Source organism: Apis florea, unplaced genomic scaffold (genome assembly GCF_048593485.1).
Source record: "Apis florea isolate Af1SG1 unplaced genomic scaffold, ASM4859348v1 contig_3793_pilon, whole genome shotgun sequence".
Lineage (NCBI taxonomy): Eukaryota > Metazoa > Arthropoda > Insecta > Hymenoptera > Apidae > Apis > Apis florea.
This window is the reverse complement of record NW_028256856.1, coordinates 1,262,562-1,282,033: the sequence shown is the minus strand read 5'-3', so window position 1 is coordinate 1,282,033 and position 19,472 is coordinate 1,262,562. Positions and strand designations below refer to the sequence as shown.

Genomic DNA, 19,472 nt, shown 5'->3' with positions numbered 1-19,472 from the left:
GCAATATTGTTCGGCAATAAGTAGTACTTTGTCTTACTTCAGTGACGTCATGCATATGAATTAGTGTAGAAAATTCTTCGACAACCCTAAATTGCGATTACTTCTTGTTGCAAAGTAGAGTTGTTCCGTCTGTTATTTTGCTTTATTAATAATTTTTTTTACATATTACTTTTAAAAAGTTTCATATTTTTATTAAAAAATGGCAGATTATTTAGATGCTGAAGCGGAAGAAAGTGAGGTGGGCAATAAAATATAAAATAACGACATTGATTTTATATAACCTAATAACATTTCGTGATATTGTAGGAGGAAGAGGAACTCGATGTTAACGAAAGAAAAAAACTTAAAAAATTAAAAGCTATGCAAGATAGTGATGATGAAGATGACGACGAAGGTAATTCATACAAAAATGCATTTACATATTACCTCTAATTAAATATATTTAAATATGTTATATTTGCTAAAATATCTGTTTGAAATTTCTAGAAAAAACTAGATATTTAAACATCTATAGCAATTTATACAATATTAATAATATTTAAACTACGAAATATACTCGAAAGATATTCGAAATTGTAGTTCGGATTGTAGTAGTATTCGGATTGAGAATTTTTTTTGACTTTAGATAGGATTGTAAAATTTTTCTGGCATATAAATATCTGTATAAGTATAATTTCAGAATTTGAAGTACAATTCGAGATTATATTTTTGTAAAATTTTAATATTTGTGTAAGATTCTGCTTGACCCGACCTGAGGACCGAGTACTCCTATTATTAATATTTTAAATATTTATTATCATTTAAAATCATTTTTGTTTAAATTTTACTTATTTTTAATATAAATAGAAGATGAAGGAGAAGTTCCAGGACTTATTGATGATAATCCAATTGATGATGATGATAATGGTGAAGATAGTGATGGATCTGATTATTCTAGAAAACGTAAAAAAAGTGATGATGAAGATTTTGATGATCGTTTAGAAGATGAAGATTATGATCTACTTGAAGAAAATTTAGGAGTTAAAGTCGAAAGGGTATATACAATTGCAAAAATGTAAAATATTTCATATAATTTCACAATTTTTTAATATGATTTTATTTTTTAGAAACGTCGTTTTAAACGTTTGCGAAGAATACAAGATGAAGAATCAGAAGGAGAAGAAGAAAGAGAAGTAGATGATGAAAGAGATGCTATTGCAAATGAATTATTTCAAGGCTCTGGAGAAGTAATTTTTAAAATAAAATTTACATGTAATTGGTTTAATAATATATTGTAAAAGAAATTAAATAATCATTTATTATTCTTATAGGAAGATGAAGAAAAAAGTGAAGTTAGTCACAGAGGTGAAGTGGAAGGATTTGATGAAGAAGAAAGTGAAGATGAAGATGATTTCATTGTGGATGGTGATGGAGTACCTATAGCTGAGAAAAGAAAGAAAAAAAAACCTATTTTTTCTGATGCGTAAGAATTTTTTGCATTATAAATATAATATAACAGAATATAATATGTTATGATATAACATATATTGATTATTTATATACTTATTATAGTGCTTTACAAGAAGCTCAAGATATTTTTGGTATAGATTTTGATTATGATGAATTTGGAAAATATGGAGAAGATGAATTTGAAGATGATGAAGATGAAGAAGAAGATGATTATATTCATGACGAGATAGAAGATCGGCCAAGACGGTCGAAACAACATCTTAAAAAAAAGAGCACAAAAAAAAGTATCTTTGAGGTATATGAACCTAGCGAACTTATACGCGGTCATTTTACTGATATAGATAATGAGGTAATTATTAAAAATAACATTAATCTATCATCAATATTTATGAATAATGTTTGAGCTATCATAATATATGTAATATATGTACTTTAGATTCGTACAACAGACATTCCTGAACGCATGCAACTTCGCTCTGTTCCTATTACATCAACTGTAGAAGGTTCAGATGAATTAGATCTTGAAGCAGAATGGATATACAAACAGGCATTTTGTCAACCAACAATTTCAATACAAGATGCTCATCTCAATGAAGAAGCCAAAGAAAGAGCTAGAAAAGGTCCTCAAACAGTCAACAAAATTAAAAAAGCTTTAGATTTCATGCGTAATCAAAACTTTGAAGTTCCATTTATATCATTTTATAGAAAAGAATATGTTTTACCAGAGTTAAATATTAATGATTTATGGAAAATTTATAAATTTGACATGAAATGGTGTCAACTTAAACAAAGAAAGGAAAATTTATTGAAATTGTTTGAAAAAATGAGAAATTTTCAATTAGATGAGATTATGAAAAATCCAGATGCTCCATTGTCTGATAACATACGAATTATTAAAGATGATGATATTGAACGACTTAAAAATGTTCAGACTTTTGAAGAACTGAATGATATTTATCGACATTTTATGTTATATTATAATGAGGATGTATCAGTTATGCAAGAAGATATACGCAAAAAAGAGAAAGAAGCGCAAAAAAAAGCTAAATTGGAGAAAAGAAAACAACAAATCGAAGAAGCTGAGGAAAATGGAGAAGATCTTCCTGAAGAAATTGCAGATGTAGAAGATGAAGAAGAAGAAATAGACGAATCATTAAAAAAGCCAATTAGAAAAGGTCCTTATTATATTTGTAAAAAGGCTTGTTTAGATGGACTTGCTAAAAGATTTGGTCTCTCTCCAGAACATTTTGCTGAAAATCTTCGAGATAATTATCAACGCCATGAAGTAGATCAGGATCCAACAGAACCTGCAATAGTAGCAAATGATTTTTGTTCAGCAATTTTTAACACAAATGAAGAAGTACTTAAAGCTGCACAATTAATGGTTGCAATTCAATTAGCGCATGAACCATTAGTACGCAAATGTGTTAGAGAAATGTATATGGAGAGAGCAAAACTATCTATAAAACCAACTAAAAAAGGAATAAAAGAGATAGATGAGGCTCATGCCATTTATGGATTAAAATATCTTAAAAATAAGCCTGTACGAGATCTTGTTGGTGATCAATTTTTAAAATTAATTATAGCAGAAGAAGATAAATTAATTACACTTTCCTTTAGTGATATAATAGAAGGAAATACTAGCAATAATTATATTGATGAAATAAAGCAGCTATATTATAGAGATGAATTTAGTAAAAGTGTACAGGATTGGAATACATTAAGAACTGGTAGTGTTGAAATAGCTTTAAATCGTATTATAATACCACAATTGAAAAAAGAATTGCGATCTAATCTTTTAATAGAGGCAAAAGAATGCGTTATGAAAGCTTGTTGCCGCAAAATGTACAATTGGATAAAAATTGCTCCATATACTTGCGAATTTCCCGAGGAAGATGATGAAGAATGGAATACTAGTAAAGGAATTCGTGTGATGGGTGTAGCTTATGTGCCTGATCCATCTCAAGCTGCTTTTACTTGCATAATTTCTCCAGATGGAGAATGTACTGATTATTTAAGACTACCACATATATTAAAACGTAAAAATAGTTTTAGAGAAAATGAAAAAGTGCTGAAAGAAGCTGATTTATTAGCAATTAAAAATTTTATTGCCACAAAAAAACCACATGTTGTGGTAGTAAGTGGTGAAACTAGAGAAGCATTAATGATAGTAGCTGATATAAAAGAATGTATATCTAATCTCATAGAGGAAGAACAATATCCTACAATTCAAGTGGAAATATGTGATAATGAACTTGCTAAAGTTTATGCAAATAGTAATAGAAGTATATCTGAATTTAGAGATTACCCAGAACTATTAAGACAAGCTATATCTTTAGCAAGAAGAATACAAGATCCTTTGTTAGAGTTCTCTCAATTATGTACAATTGATGAAGAAATTCTGTGCCTTAAATATCATTCTTTGCAAGATCAACTTTCTAAAGAGGATCTCATAGAAAATTTATATTTAGAATTTATAAATCGTATAAATGAAGTGGGAGTAGATTTAAATAGAGCAGTTCAACAGCCTTATACAGCAAATTTAGTACAATTTGTATGTGGTTTAGGACCCAGAAAAGGACAAGCTTTGATTAAGATTTTAAAGCAAACTAATCAAAGATTAGAAAATAGAACACAACTTATAACAGCATGTCACATGGGACCTAAAGTATTTGTCAACTGTGCTGGTTTTATTAAAATTGATACAAATAGTTTAGGGGACAGCACAGAGGCATATGTAGAAGTTCTAGATGGTTCGCGTGTACATCCGGAAACATATGAATGGGCTAGAAAAATGGCAGTAGATGCTTTAGAATATGACGATGAAGATGCAAATCCTGCTGGAGCTCTAGAAGAAATTCTTGAATCACCAGAAAGATTAAAAGATTTAGATCTAGATGCATTTGCAGAAGAACTTGAAAGACAGGGTTTTGGAAATAAGTGCATTACTCTTTATGATATAAGAGCTGAACTTAATTGTAGATACAAAGATCTTCGTATATCTTATCAATCTCCAAATACTGAAAAATTATTCGATATTTTGACTAAAGAAACTCCAGAAACTTTTTATGTTGGTAAATTAGTTTTAGCTACAGTTGTTGGTATAAGTCATAGAAAACCACAAGGAGAACAATTAGATCAAGCAAATCCTGTTAGAAATGACGAAACTGGATTGTGGCAATGTCCATTTTGTTTAAAAAATGATTTTCCAGAATTGTCTGAAGTATGGAATCATTTTGATGCCGGTGCATGTCCAGGGAAAGCAACTGGAATTCGTTTAAGATTAGATAATGGAATATCTGGTTATATTCATGTAAAAAATTTATCTGACAAACATGTCGCTAATCCAGAAGAAAGAGTACGTGTTGGACAAGTAATTCATTGTCGTGTAATAAAAATCGAAGTAGAACGATTTAGCGTTGAATGTACTAGCAAAACCAGCGATCTTGTTGATAAAAATCATGAATGGAGGTAATGTTTTAATAAATAATTATATTTTACTTAATAAATATTTTCATAATTTCTATAAGTAATATTTTATTTATACTGTTATTTTTAGACCTCAGCGAGACGTTTATTATGATACAGAAGCAGAAGACAAAGATATAAAAATTGAAGAGGATACTAAAAAAGTGCAACAAAGACAAACTTATGTAAAAAGAGTTATAATTCATCCCAATTTCTATAATATTGGTTTTGCAGAAGTTGAAAAATTAATGCAAACTATGAAACAAGGAGAAGCAATAATACGACCTAGTAGTAAAGGGGCTGATCATTTGACTGTAACATGGAAAGTTACAGACAATATTTATCAACATATCGATATAAGAGAAGAAGGAAAAGAAAATACATTCTCTTTGGGTCGCAGTTTGTGGATTGGCAATGAAGAATTTGAAGATTTAGATGAAATTATTGCAAGACATATTAATCCAATGTCTGCCTATGTTTCGGAACTAATAGATTTTAAATATTATAAATCAAATATAGAGGGTATTAAAGATAAAGCAGAAGAAATTTTAAAGGAACAGAAAAAACAAAATCCTGGTGGAATACCATATATTGTATCTGCTGCTAAAGTATGTTTGAAAATATTTAATATTTATTGATATTCTCAATTAAATTCATTCTTCAAATTTCTTATTTTATATTTTAGAATTATCCTGGAAAATTTTTACTTTCGTATTTACCACGAACTCGTTGTCGTCATGAATATATTACCGTGTCACCTGATGGATTCCGATTTAGAGGTCAAATGTTTAGTAGATTAAGTGATTTATTCCGTTGGTTTAAGGAACATTTTAGAGATCCTATACCAGGTCAAAGTACACCTGGTACTTCACATGGAGCTATGACTTCTAGAACACCATATAATGGTACTACTCCTGGAGTAAATGGTAAATTTCACAATTTATTAAAATATTAAATCATTATGATAATTTTTGTTATATTGAAATTTATTCATTTTTATATTTTTTCAGGAGTGAATCCAGATGCAATACAGAGAGTAGCACAAAATATGCCACATCATATGCTACATTCTCTTTCAAAAGTAGCAAATCATACTCCACATCATTATCCACCATATACTCCAGGTGCTGCTAGTGTCAGTAATTATGGCGTTTATGGAAGTACACCATATACACCTTCCGGCCAAACTCCGTTTATGACTCCATATCATACACCACATCATACACCTCATCATCCACAAACACCCAGTCATGCTCAAGGACCATTCTTACAACCAATTCCTCCTGCAATGAACTCAAATTCACATAGAACTACAAGATCACACAGATCTGTTTCTAACTCTTCTAATGCAACGAATTGGTCAAAAGCCGCAGAAGCGTGGGCTCGATCAAAGCAATCTACTTCCAAAGAATTGTAATTATTTTTAATTATTCAAATTAAATATTCAAGATAAATATTTAGATATTTAAATATTAATAAAATATTATTTTTCTAATTTTAGTAATAGTATTCCAAAATATGACGAATCTAGGAAAACGCCTCGAAATCAAGAAATTCAAAATGAGAGAGCAACTCCACGCAATAGAACACCATCTGTTCGTACTCCATCTTACAAATCTCCTAGAGGAACTCCATTTACAAATTCTAGTCCTCGGAGTATGTCTCTAAGTGGAGATGGTACTCCTTTATATGATGAAAGTTGAATAATATATTTTATATGTAGCTAGGACAATTGGTTACCTGAAATTATACTCTACTTTATTAACAAAAAACAAGAGTAAGTTAAAACAAATGTATATGTTCGTATATTTTCTAATTAATTGGCATTTTCTATAATGTTAAATACGTATTTATTATATGTATAAATTATACATCTTTTCTAGAATTTTTTTCTAGATTTGTTACGAATTTTACAATCGTGATCAAAAGATATTTAATCTTTTTGCGACTATAAATGAGATATTTTCTTACCATGATGTCACCTATATGATATTATGGACGAGATATCTTGCGCCAATTTTTGTTATAATTGAAATTGAATGGAATTAATTTAATGTCAATTTTATACTTTCGTTTAGTAAACATTATATTTTATTGCAGAAATATTCAGTTTTTTTTTCTGTATATAAAAAGTTTGAAATATTCTACCTCAATGAAATTTTCAAATAATCAATTCTAAATAATATATATTTGCTCAATATATCATTTAAATCTATAAATTATTATATAACATTCAGATACTGCCCTAATCAAGAAATATAAATATACATAATATACATAAATTTTATTTGTATAATAATTAATTTGATATTAATATATTAGATTAAGTATATTCAATTTTGACATATATTTTATTATGAACATTAGTAACATTAAAGATGTACTAAATAAAATGTCTTTTTTTTAACTATGAATTACAATCTTATTTATAGATATTATATCATTCAATTTTAATATTTTTTTATTGTTTTAGCAATATAATATATATTTGATTTGATTAAATGAAAAAAATGCAGTGTGCAATATATTCAAAAAAATATAATAAAAAATATTATATATTTAGAAATTATATGGTTGAATATTTTGCTAAATTGTACAATGATTTTTTGATAATTTTTAATAATTTATTAAATGAATTTAATAATTTAAATTGATTGTTGATCTTAGATCTTTATTAAATTAATAAAATTTTACATTTTTAAATAAATGGGAATAATATTGTTTAGTTAAAATCTTAACGAATATATCGCGTTTTCTTGTAAAATTATCGAAACCAGTTATAACGACTCCACCATATTTGGAACGAATTTTTACGTTCTTATGGTCGCACAACGGTCACAACATCCTACACATTAATACGCACGTTACTGGAGATGTAGACATGATTCATCCAGAATGATTTTTTTTAAACTGTGTGATCATGTTTCAGTCGAAAATATGTATTTTTATAGATTTATATTTTTCTAATATTATATTTAATACGCATTTAATATGAATTATATTTATAAAAATTAATAAATTGATTTTTGCAATATTTTTGATTAATTTAATAAAATGCATGCAAAAAATTTATTTCATATTTTAAATTCGTAAATGAACTCATTATTGAATTATTATAAATACATAATTAGTGATAATTTCTTGTTGACAAAAATAAATATTTTAATAAAATAATACAACGTTATAATTATAACAAAATCGTCAAATTACAATTATAAAAAACATAAATAAAACAGTGTTTACCTCGTTTAGATACATCATATTTACAACGATCATCTTTTAAACGATGAAAACAGTACTGCGAATGCGTGGTAAAGGATTCACATGACACGTCCTGTTACAATTCAGCCAACGCTTCAAATTCAAACTAACCAATGACGATGAACCGATCACTAAGCTCGACCAATGAAAACTCCCGAACATTCGAGCACTTTGACAAAATGTATGTATATGTCGTACGTGTAGCCAAATGTTAACCAGTGTGAATCGTTGGTTACACAAAGATACTTGCATGTCGCAATAAAAGCAGCCAGCAAGTCCAGCGACCGTTCAGATCTCCTAGTATTATCCAGTGTATTGGTGATCGTTTCTATTTCTAGTATCTACTGTATTGTTCAATAATCGTTTCTTTGTTCTTTTAGAGGAAAAGCAGGTAAGTTAAATGTTTATTTCTAATCTATAACGATAAGATTGTTTGGTGACAAAGAGACGCCACGAATACGAACAAAGAGACCTCGCTTATCCACTTTTATACTTAATCAATGTTCAATACGAAACAAAGAAAGTGCCGTTGTTTTTTTTTTTTTTTCAATAATACTAAACGTCATCTTCCGCATTCGATTTATAATTTGACTGCAATACGTTTTTTTGAATGTGATCATGCGTAGAAGTAATCATAACTTCGACTTTCTTTGATTGTGTTTAAATAATTTTGTTAAGATATATATTTTTTAAAAAATATAAAAAAGATATTTTAAATTATCTATCATTGAATATCAGATTAGTGTATATATACACTAATATTTTTTAATTGTTCTATTGTGTAAATAATTTTTGAAAAATGAAAAATTTCGAATGTCGTTTACTTTGTTTGGTATAGAATTGGTATAGAAATAACAAACAACGTCATACAATATAATTTTTCCCTTATCATATTTTTAAAAGTAAAAATATATATTATAATACTACAAAAATATTTCAATTTTTTTTCATTTTTCAAATTTATACAAGTCGTAATTTATAAATAGCATACATTTTTCTTACCTACTTCCTTTGTTTGAAATAAGCTTCACGCGTGACATTGTTATAATAAAAATTATTAAATATAATATAATAAATAATAAATATAACGTGTATATTAAATTAAAATATTTGTAGAAAATTTCAATGAACAGTTTTTAACTCCGGTTTATAAAATCAAATATATTATTTTACAGTGACATACAGTTATTGCCACAATGGCTGCGGCTACTGAATCGCACGTTAATGAATGTAAGTGACAAAATTCTTTATATTAATTTCTAAAAATTATAACTCTTAATAATTTTCATAATTAATATTTTTAATCTATATAATATATATTTTTCTTGAATTTCAATAAAAAATCAATTATATTATTATAAATGTTATTATAGATAGAAGATATACCTTCTTAATCTTTCATTATATCATTTTATAATTAATGATTCAATTATTTTATTTCAAAGATTTGAATAATATAACTTATTAAATATTATATATACGAATATTTGTATTCATTTGTACTTGTACACATTTCATAAGTATGTATTATGTGTTAATGATGTAATTGATTGTATGATTGACTCAATGAATGTTATATGCGATGACTTTTTCAAGTCATTATTTCTGATGAATTTCCAGAATCGCTATAAATAATAAACCAAAATTTTATGCCAAAAAAAGTTGTTCGCAAATCAGGCGTAATATTTTTGCACGTTCAATGATAAACTCGGCACAACAACAAAGAATTGTTAATTAAAGAAAAATTAATTTAGATGGGAATAGGAATACACCCTAAAGCAACGAAAAGTAGATAGTTGCCAAGAAGAGGTCAGAGCCCTCCATTGGCGTCCTCGGAGGAGTATAGTCTGCACTTTACCGTGGCAACTGCAGCTTGATTCAACTGCAGTGCTCGAACGCTTTTCAGTGGTTCTCAATTATGAAAATTTCACTAAATTTTTTTCAATAAATCATTATTGTGATATTTTCATATTTGCAAATTAAATATTTGTTCTATTTTTAATTAAGATTAATTACTTTAATTTTTTTTTATATACTCAAAATATATATTTACTTTATCTCTGATTTCAGAAATTTTGTATTGGAATTTAAAGAATAAAATTTGCATTGTTCGTAAAATTATTCTTATATTTCAAACAAAATAATTCAATTTCGATAAAAATTACAAAAGGTATTATTTTTTTGCAGAATAAAGTTTCTCATATGAAATTCATATATAATTAAAAACATATCTTATATGACTTGAATATAGATTATTTTATACATCGTATGATTGATATCAATCTCGCAATACGAATAATTATATGGAGAACAATTTTATTGATCTCCCATTACTGGATACACAGTGTAACGGAACCCGCATAAGTGTTGCGTATCGATAAATAATGCTGTTTCACAATTGAACACTGCGCCAATACTAGCACGCGACTTAAACCTCGTTCCTCGCTCTTTTCACACCCTCCTCTCTCGATGTTGTTAAGAATGAGATTCAAGTTCTTGCATCCGTGAAAGAGTCGACTGGCTCTGGTCGACTTTAAACAGCGTACACACGGTGACATTGAAGTGCGTAGGTTAATCCGATTGTCTGGTGCAGCGTGCAAGATATATCGGATGAAATGTCCATAATCATTTCCCCTCGGTGAAACTCACTGTTGAATTTCTTCTTACCTTAAAGGGCATGCAATGATAAATCACGTTTTAAAACGATGCACTTTTCTTGACCAGACTCGCTCGATTCTTTTTCTTTTTTTTTTTCTTTTTTTTTATTAATACTTTTTAAATTTAATTAAATATAACGAGTAAGTAAGTAAAACTCATTGAGAGAGTATATTTAAGAGATCAACATTTCATGAATTTGCTCTTTCTTTTCAATTAAATATATTTTCTAATTAATTGCAATGGAATTATTAATATATCTTATTTGCTTAATTACAGAATAAGTTTTTTTCGAATGGTGAAATATAATGGTGCAATTTATACAGTTGTGCTGAAATTGAAATTTAATTAAATGAAAAATGTTGGAAAGTTAACTGGAATTTAAAAAAAATTCTTGATAAATATCAGATCTCGATTAAAATACGTCACTTCGATTTCTGCGCAATTTACCACGATTCGTGACCAGTGGAAAAAGGGGTGACTGCATTATTAACATCGCCTATTCCCTCGTTCCGAGTTCTGAAAATATTCCACGATATCGATCCAGGTGTAAGAGATTCATTCACTTTATGGCGTATCCTTCGACCGTAATGCGTCACGGAATCCCGATATTGCGATTGTTCGATCGTTCCTGTCAAATGGAAAAGTTTACGGAACAACGATTATTGTCATTTGTGTCCCATATTTTCTCACTTCGATTATCATTGGTATTGTCCTCTATGTTTGCTTGAAATCATTTTCACGATTTATTAAAAATACCGATAAAAATTTGAAAAAAATCAAGAAAATAAATATAATCTAATCTAATCGTCTAAGAATAGTGGAAATGATAATGATTCATAGATAAAGTGACAAATAATTTCGTAAAAAGGGCAATCTATTTTAAATGTCGAGTTATTAACAAAAAATATTGATAGGTCGTTTCCTCAGAAACTTAGAGATAGTTGAAACGAAACGAAATCACTTTTCAAGAATCGAAGAAATATTAGAATTAGAATTAAAATTTTTTTATATGTCGTGAAATTAATAAATTTCTATATGTCTAAGTACGTCGAAGTGAAGTTCAAGTAGAAGTGCTTAACACGGATATCGGGAACAATCGAAACAAGATTTCTCAGCATTCCACGAGTCCTCTTTAAGGGTGCATATTGCAAAGTCGTCAATTCGAAGATCATGTTCTCGATGTCGCAACTAAGCAAGGGCAGGATAGTGGTAGGGCTTGATTTATAAGAGACGCGAAATAGGGCGTTAGTTACGTAAAATCTTTTCGTATATTAAAATCGATAAACTGCGGAAAATTAATGGTTAAACTTTGAAAAACTGAGATACTTCAAATTACTCATTCACATACAATACTTCGATATTATTCGATTAAAAAATATTTTCTTCCAAAACCATTGAATTTTACCATAGAAATTTATTGATTAATCGAATCGAAATACGTAAGAACTTATATTCACGAGATGATGATCCATAATTGGATTTTTTGCAAAGATTAAAGAATACATATTCTTTAAAATTGCAGAATTTAACTAAAGCTCGTGAAAAAAAAAGATATCGTTCATTGATCAGTAAGCATTGGTACGGGGGGTTGAGTGAAAAAAAATAAGGGGCTCGACGGTGGTTGGGGGTCGGACAGATGGTATTTTACGCCTCCACATAGGCTTCCACACGTGCCTAGCGACCGGCACCTAGCCGGGTCCACGATATAGGTATGTTAAGGCCGTTCGAGGTGGAAGTTGGAGGTTGGAGGTTAGTAGAGGTGGAAGGGTGGCTTGTCGTCGGGTAGGCTGTTCGCTGCAGCGTGGGGTGGTCCACCGCGACTAGGGGCGCAAGAGGCGCCAGTGGGTGGATATTGAGCGACGCCGGGCGTCGTGGCGCACTGTGCGGATCAGTCGCCCTCCAGCCACCGCCCCAGATACGAGTTTAACCACTTCCGGCCCTCCTCTTTGCTCGTCGGACGTGTCCTCTCGCCGATTCTTCTGCGCTCCCTCTTTTCATTGTCGTAGTCGTTTCCCGAGCTTGTTTAATTTCGCTAAATACGGAGCGCAGTTCGCGCGTAACAGCTAATAACCAAATATCAGAAATATGTTGATCGGTCTTGTGCGCGACTCAGTGCTGCAGTGCTTCTGTCATAGCTGCAAAGCACCCTTGGGCATTATAGGTGAGTCTTCTGTTGGAAGCCACTTCTTGTTATAATTGGGAAAAAAGATGCAACCGTTTTTTCGTGTCTTTTTCCTTTTTACATTTATATGATCTATACGGAATTAGAAGGAGGGAGGAGTCGATACAACGGTGAATGACTGCTCGATCGAAGTGATGAGAAATCGATTTATTTTAATCCAATTTATGATATCTTTGCATTTATTTCAATGTGGGATTTTCTTACCTCTATCCGCTATCTTTACCAATACCAATACCAACTTTAAAATCACCATTGTTAAACCGATTTTCTAAGAAATATGTAATTATTTTATTTATTTATATTATTTATTTTACCAGACATGCCTTTTAATTTATTATAAACTATTAAGAGTTTTCTTTTTTTTCAACGATATTCGAATATGCTCGAATTAATTTGATGCATGGAGAAGCGAGACAGATTTCCTGTTTTTCTTAAATTTCCTCTTGTTAAACATACGCGTTTTGAACTTGATGGTATATTTTTACCGCAGTCAACGATGGTCGATATTATGTTGGTATCGTATTATCCCTGGGTAGCTGCAGCTCGATCAATTTCTTCTCTACCTTTTACTAATCGGTATCTATTGTATATTATCATCGATTAGTTCTGCCGATTAACCGTAAAAATTTAATCGGTAATATTATTATTCTCCATTTTTATTTTAATTTGTTTTGAAATTACTTCTGTTTTATTATTTCCTAGTTTACACCATTTCACAAGAATGGTAATATGATTAAGTCCATTTTTCTCTTTTTAATTTATGAATTGCATCGAATTTCTGCATGTATTTAGAAAAATTGCAAGAAATAGTCGATAACGCACGTGCTCGATGGAAAGCCTCTACAAAACGATCGGGGTGCGGCCCAAGATGGCCACCTTCGGTTGTTAACCGATAGTGAGGAGACGGTTGCATCGATTTCCCGATAATTAAAACGCGATTCCTGTTTTCCTGGTCCCTACAGTAATACGCCACTCATTGATTCTCAATTTTCGAAGCGGGAGATAGAAGGGGCAATGCTCCCTTCAAGAAGCCCAGCGGCAAAGGAAAGCCGCGAACCAAGCAGCCGAAGAAAGTAAAGTTTATTAGTGAGTATATGCCACTTTTTAATTGACAAATCTCGCCGTTGAGTTATTAATTTTTAAATTAATTTCTATAATCAACATAATCATTTGAATTAAATTTAACATTTATAATAACATTTATCTTTTAATAAGGAATCGCCTATAGTTAACAGCTAATGATATAAAAAAAAAAATCAAAGATTAAGATAGAAAACTTTATTGTTGAATATCTTGATATATCTTTGTTTTATATTTTGTTAGATAGCATATTGTTGATTGAAAAGTGGATAAGCTTTCGATCGATTATCCATGCATTCGCTGCAAAGTGCAACGAACTCGTAACAAACAGTCGCTAATCTATCGCTGATAAATTATAAATCGAAGCCGGCAAATGTCGGAAGAACACTCTGATATGGTGTACGTAGGGTGGCTACTGAAAGGTGCGTGTGTCGACGCTAGACGTCGCGGCGCCTAAAGACAATCGTCCCGTAGGCTGATCGATCTTTCCTTCTCGCGTCTCTGAGTCATACTTCCGTAAATTGCCTCATGTACTTCGAACGAAGTCGAGTTGGATGGAATAAATGGAATTGAGAAATTTTTTGCTAAAATGGATTATATCTCGTCGACCTGGTAGACTGGATGTTTTTAATTCCATTGTGTTTGATAGGAGACAATGTGTAAAATAGTGAAGAAATATAAAGGTGCTATTGTTACGCATATATTTGGCTATATTAGAAGTGGTGATAATTAATTTATTTTTGTATTTCTGTTGATATGATGAAAATTAGTTGTTGAATTATATTAGCATTCAAATAATTTCTTGTTTTATATTTATAAAATTAGATATAAAACATGTATGTGAATATAAGTATTATAGTTTAATATTACAATATTTATATTAATAATATTTTTTTTTAATACTTTATTTAATACATTATTTTTTACAACATATTAATATTTTTTTACATACATTAATTAAATTACTCAAATAATTTCTAAGGATTAAATCATCAATATTTTTACTAATCTATTTTATTTATTAACACGTCATAGCAACTGAGATTCGATGCCAAGAGAAATCGAAGGGTGGATTGTGTTACGAGGTAATCTTAGCAGAACCAACAGTACCGAAAAGAGCACCGTCGCCCCCACAAACGAGTCCGACTCAACAAGTCGCTATTGAAGACAAGCTTCGAGCAGCAGAGGAAAGAAGACTTTCTTTGGAAGCTCATAAACTCGCTGCTCTTGCCGCTAAGCTTAGCAAAATTGAAGAAGCAGCTCGCAAAAAAGATGAACTTAGCGCTGCTTTCATCGCTGCGACTCGTGAATCTTTAGATGCTAAAATGAATAATACAGAAGAAAAACGAGAGGCTCACATTGCAGAGTTGAAGAATAAATTGAAAGAACATGTTGGTTGAAATTTTTTTTATATGTATAATTTTATTATTTAAATGTTATTATTACTATTGTGCTTTTGATTATAGTTAGAAAGTGTGGAAAAAACTCGTTTAAGTCTCGAACAACAAACTCAAGAAGTTCGTTGTGCCGTTGAAGAGAAGTTAAAATCTGCTGCTGCTCAACGCGATGAAAACATTAAAAAGATGCTGGATCGTCTTAAAGAACATGTCAGTATTTAGTATTATTGATTAATTTGTATTCATAACATTATTTATGCATGTGTATTATATATTATTTAATTTTTTTGATTTTTAGGAGGAACAAGTAGCCCGTGTACGTCAAGGATTAACTGAGCGCGTACAACAACTTGAATCTCAAATTCAAGGCAAATTGGATCAAGCTCACGAACGTCGTCAGAATCTCGAACGTGAACAAAAAGAAAAGCTACGCAATCATGTAAGTTCGTTTGTATATCATTCAGAACTAAAATATTAGTTTTATGAAATTTCTATTGGATTGTTTTGACTAGTATCAGGAAGGATTTCTCGTTTCTGTAAAATTAATATGTGATTCAGTCAAGTTTTGAAAATACAGGATGTATAGGAATGTAATTTTCTAAACTTGGCTTTTTTATTAGTGGAAATCCTTTCTTACATTTTGTAGACAATGTTACCCAATAAGGGAATTTGAAATGGTCATTTAGAACACTGTGAAGATAGCAAAAGTGCGTCAGATAGCAGAGTGTGCCACGAGAGAACTTCTGGTGAAAAAGTTCGAATTTGACAAGAGGGTTTCTACTGCGGAGCAGAACCGACAGCGAGAGATTCAACGTCGTGTGCAGGCTATTCGCCAGCATGTAATTTCGTCCTTTTTTTTGTTGATTCAATATTCTTATTGTCTCTGATTGAGTTTCACTGATTAAGTTTCAGTAGAAATTCTATGACTTCAGTAGGTTACGGTTATCATTAGAATTTTTAATCAATTTTAATCGTGCTTCACCATATTATGTTGCAGAAAATCTTCGTTATAGGAATTCAGTTATATTATGTATAATTATATATCTAATTTTTTTATCATTTTCTTTTCAGCATGATCCTGCATTTATAAGCTATTATACTTTATAATAGATGTTAGCTTAATATGAGTATTAGCATGACATATTTAAACATTTTTAATTTAAAATAGTTGATCCTTATACATTTTCAATTTAAATTATCATTTCTTTTTTTCTTTTCCTAAAGGAGAGGCGTGCGGAGATGGTAAGACAGAATAAGGCAGCTCTATCTGAACAATCTGCCTTGCCTGCTGAAAAGGAGACTGCTAGCTCTGGGTAAAAACGTTATTCTTGATTGCGATCCTCGTTAAAATATCTTTTCATCGTTACAAAATCGAGGAAAGAGGAGAGCGGGATTTGACTACAAAGCTTGCAGAGTCACTCGCTAAATAGATCATCGGAGTTATGTGTTTAAACCTTGAAATAAACTAAGGAGTTGCACTCGCTGTGCTTTATCAGACTCCATTACGCTTTGTGCCATTTTCGTTCGCTGAAAGAAAATTAAAGAACTTATGCAAGCGATTTAATAGTTGAAAAAATTTGCAATTTTAATGGTTTTATTTTATTACAATGGATGGGGAATTAAATATCCAGTTAGATAAAATATTCGAAATGATTAAAAAAACGTTTATATTGTGGAGAATTAATCAATTTTTCCTCTCACTTTCTACTTGTGCAAGGAATATCACTGCCTTTACCTAAATACACTTTTTTTTTTTTGTTTTTAAGTGTACACGAATATATGTACTAACATGTACGAATATTTGATTGAAAGATATGGCGTGTAAAATATTTTCAGTTGTAACGTGCCTACTACTTACACGATTGTGGATCTTCTAAAAGATGGCATTAAAAATAGCTTATGTATTGTCGATTTTGTATGTCAATAATTAATATTTTATAATTCTTACAATGCTTGTTTTTTTATATTTTCTTTTTTATTAATAATTATGATATTGTTGTTTAATCATTTATCTCATTAAAAAATTTATTTTGTTTAAATTTAAAATCAAAAACAAATGAAATCATAATCGTGATTATCATATTAAAATGTTTACAATTTTTTATTCCTATTAATCATTTTTTTAACTTTTATATCTTTTTTATATAATTTTTTGATGTTTTTTGTTCGTTAAAACTTTGCTTTTAATCGTAGAATAATGATAGAATACTATCGCTACAATTAGATTTTAAGTGGTAATTGCGACCATATGTGTGTACACATACCATATATAATAACTATACATATGTATGTGTATGGTATGTGCCGACATGTAAGCACACTTATAATATATATAATAGTGCTTTATACTAGGCTTGAAAACTTTAAAACCATTTTGTACTCGATCATTGTAATATTACTGCGCTAACTGAACAAGATTCACAAAATATGTAGTCTAATTGAATATGATAATATGATGCTTCTGTGATGACTTAATTATTTGTCAAAATGTGTAGTGTTTAAGTGAGAATGTGAGAGAGAGAACGGAGGAGAGAGAGAGACATTTAATTCCTCTATGCTTGAACGGATACCGTGGCTAGGGGCCTTAATTTTGTTCATATATATCATCGCTGGAAGTACTAGAAATAACACCGTACCGGAGCAAAGTTTTCACAAATACTTTGGCAAATTCTTCTCGTAATGTAATAGGCAGCTAATGGTTCCTCGGCCTTTTTAGATATTCATATATATAGGGGATACCATAAACGAGAAGAAACTTTTAGCTCTGGTCACGGTATCATCATAAAAGAAAGAGATAAAAAAAAGATGTCGCAGTGATATTGCAACAGATACCTTACTATCTTAGGTATTGAAATTGCATAGAAAATTTTTACAAGGGGCTATTGCAAATTAACGCGAAGAAAAAAAATTAATTAAAAAAAGAGATTGAAAAAGAAAACATTAGAATTTTTATGTCGACGAATATATAACTGTAACACCTATATTGCCGAGTGTTACGGTTAATTTGTCACATGTTGCAACATCAAGAAAAAAAATAAAAAATTTCATTTTTCTTGCGGTTATGACAAGTGATGAATAACGTCTATTTTTGCATAATTGTTGTGATCTTTTGCAAAATGTATTTCGTATAATTATTATATAGATGCCCGACGTATGTATATTATGATTGTCCTCTCTTTTCAATTTGCGTTATAATATATAAATATATATATATATATATAAGATTTCTATGCGATGGTATATATATATGTAATATGGTTACTAATGTACGTATGGTTTCTTGTAAGCTTTGGTAATTGTCTTATAGTGGAGCGACAGAAGCAAATCAATTCTTGCAAAACCATTATTACAAAATAAATTTCTATTGGAACAAAAAAGATATCGCGAGAAACCAATTTTTTAATAATATATCGGTTGCCTTCGACATTTATTTAAGCTTTAGTTGAAATAATATGTGTTTAAAAAAAAGAGAATCTCATTGTGTGAAGTAAAAGGCCATACCTACACGCACTTACGTTAATTTGTTTTTTATTACAAGTACCCTTTTAATTATTTCTCTTTGATTTATTTTATAAATTTGAGTATTATTATTTTACTAATTAAAAACAATTTGATAGAGATATTTTAATTGAAATTTTTTCATTTTTAAAGCGTATAGATTTGGCGCCGCGATTTTATAGTCTACAGTTTAAACATAACCAACTCTTGGTAAAACAGATTATTTCGAAATCTTAGCAATGTTACTTAATTTCCTATGGATCAAAGAGCCCTGTTCATTATGAAAAAAATATATCAAATTTTTATCACAATAACTTTGCTATTTATATTAACATTAATTATGTAAAAACTTATTATAAAATATTATATATAGAAAACTACTACATAATTTTCTTATAAATTTTTAATTTTGAAATTAAATTATTCGAATATGAGGAAAATATAGATACGTCACCAAGATTCACGTGACGTCACAAGCT

The 19,472-nt window shown here is 29.8% G+C and overlaps 2 protein-coding genes across 4 annotated transcripts; both read left to right on the top strand.

The window, feature by feature from the left end:
* The first annotated feature begins 2 nt into the window (after positions 1-2).
* On the top strand, positions 3-7,951 carry LOC100868734 (transcription elongation factor SPT6). The gene is made up of 11 exons (XM_031918880.2): positions 3-238; positions 307-394; positions 847-1,034; positions 1,107-1,226; positions 1,311-1,462; positions 1,552-1,798; positions 1,886-4,920; positions 5,009-5,525; positions 5,603-5,843; positions 5,928-6,330; positions 6,419-7,951. Exons 1-11 carry the CDS (start codon positions 200-202, stop codon positions 6,618-6,620), a joined length of 5,232 nt encoding a protein of 1,743 aa, XP_031774740.2. The 5' UTR covers positions 3-199; the 3' UTR covers positions 6,621-7,951.
* Positions 7,952-8,395: 444 nt separating this feature from the next.
* Positions 8,396-19,009, top strand: stai (stathmin). 3 transcript variants are annotated; one of them, XM_003697174.4, is made up of 7 exons: positions 8,396-8,569; positions 9,354-9,408; positions 15,134-15,489; positions 15,565-15,705; positions 15,794-15,934; positions 16,182-16,334; positions 16,720-19,009. In XM_003697174.4, exons 2-7 carry the CDS (start codon positions 9,375-9,377, stop codon positions 16,810-16,812), a joined length of 918 nt encoding a protein of 305 aa, XP_003697222.2. In that variant the 5' UTR covers positions 8,396-8,569; positions 9,354-9,374; the 3' UTR covers positions 16,813-19,009. The 3 variants fall into 3 exon arrangements, with proteins under 3 accessions (XP_003697222.2, XP_012346840.1, XP_012346837.1); XM_012491383.3 differs by lacking the exons at positions 8,396-8,569; positions 9,354-9,408 and adding exons at positions 12,709-12,997; positions 14,015-14,104; XM_012491386.3 differs by lacking the exons at positions 8,396-8,569; positions 9,354-9,408; positions 16,182-16,334 and adding exons at positions 12,677-12,997; positions 14,015-14,104.
* The last annotated feature ends 463 nt before the right edge of the window (positions 19,010-19,472 follow it).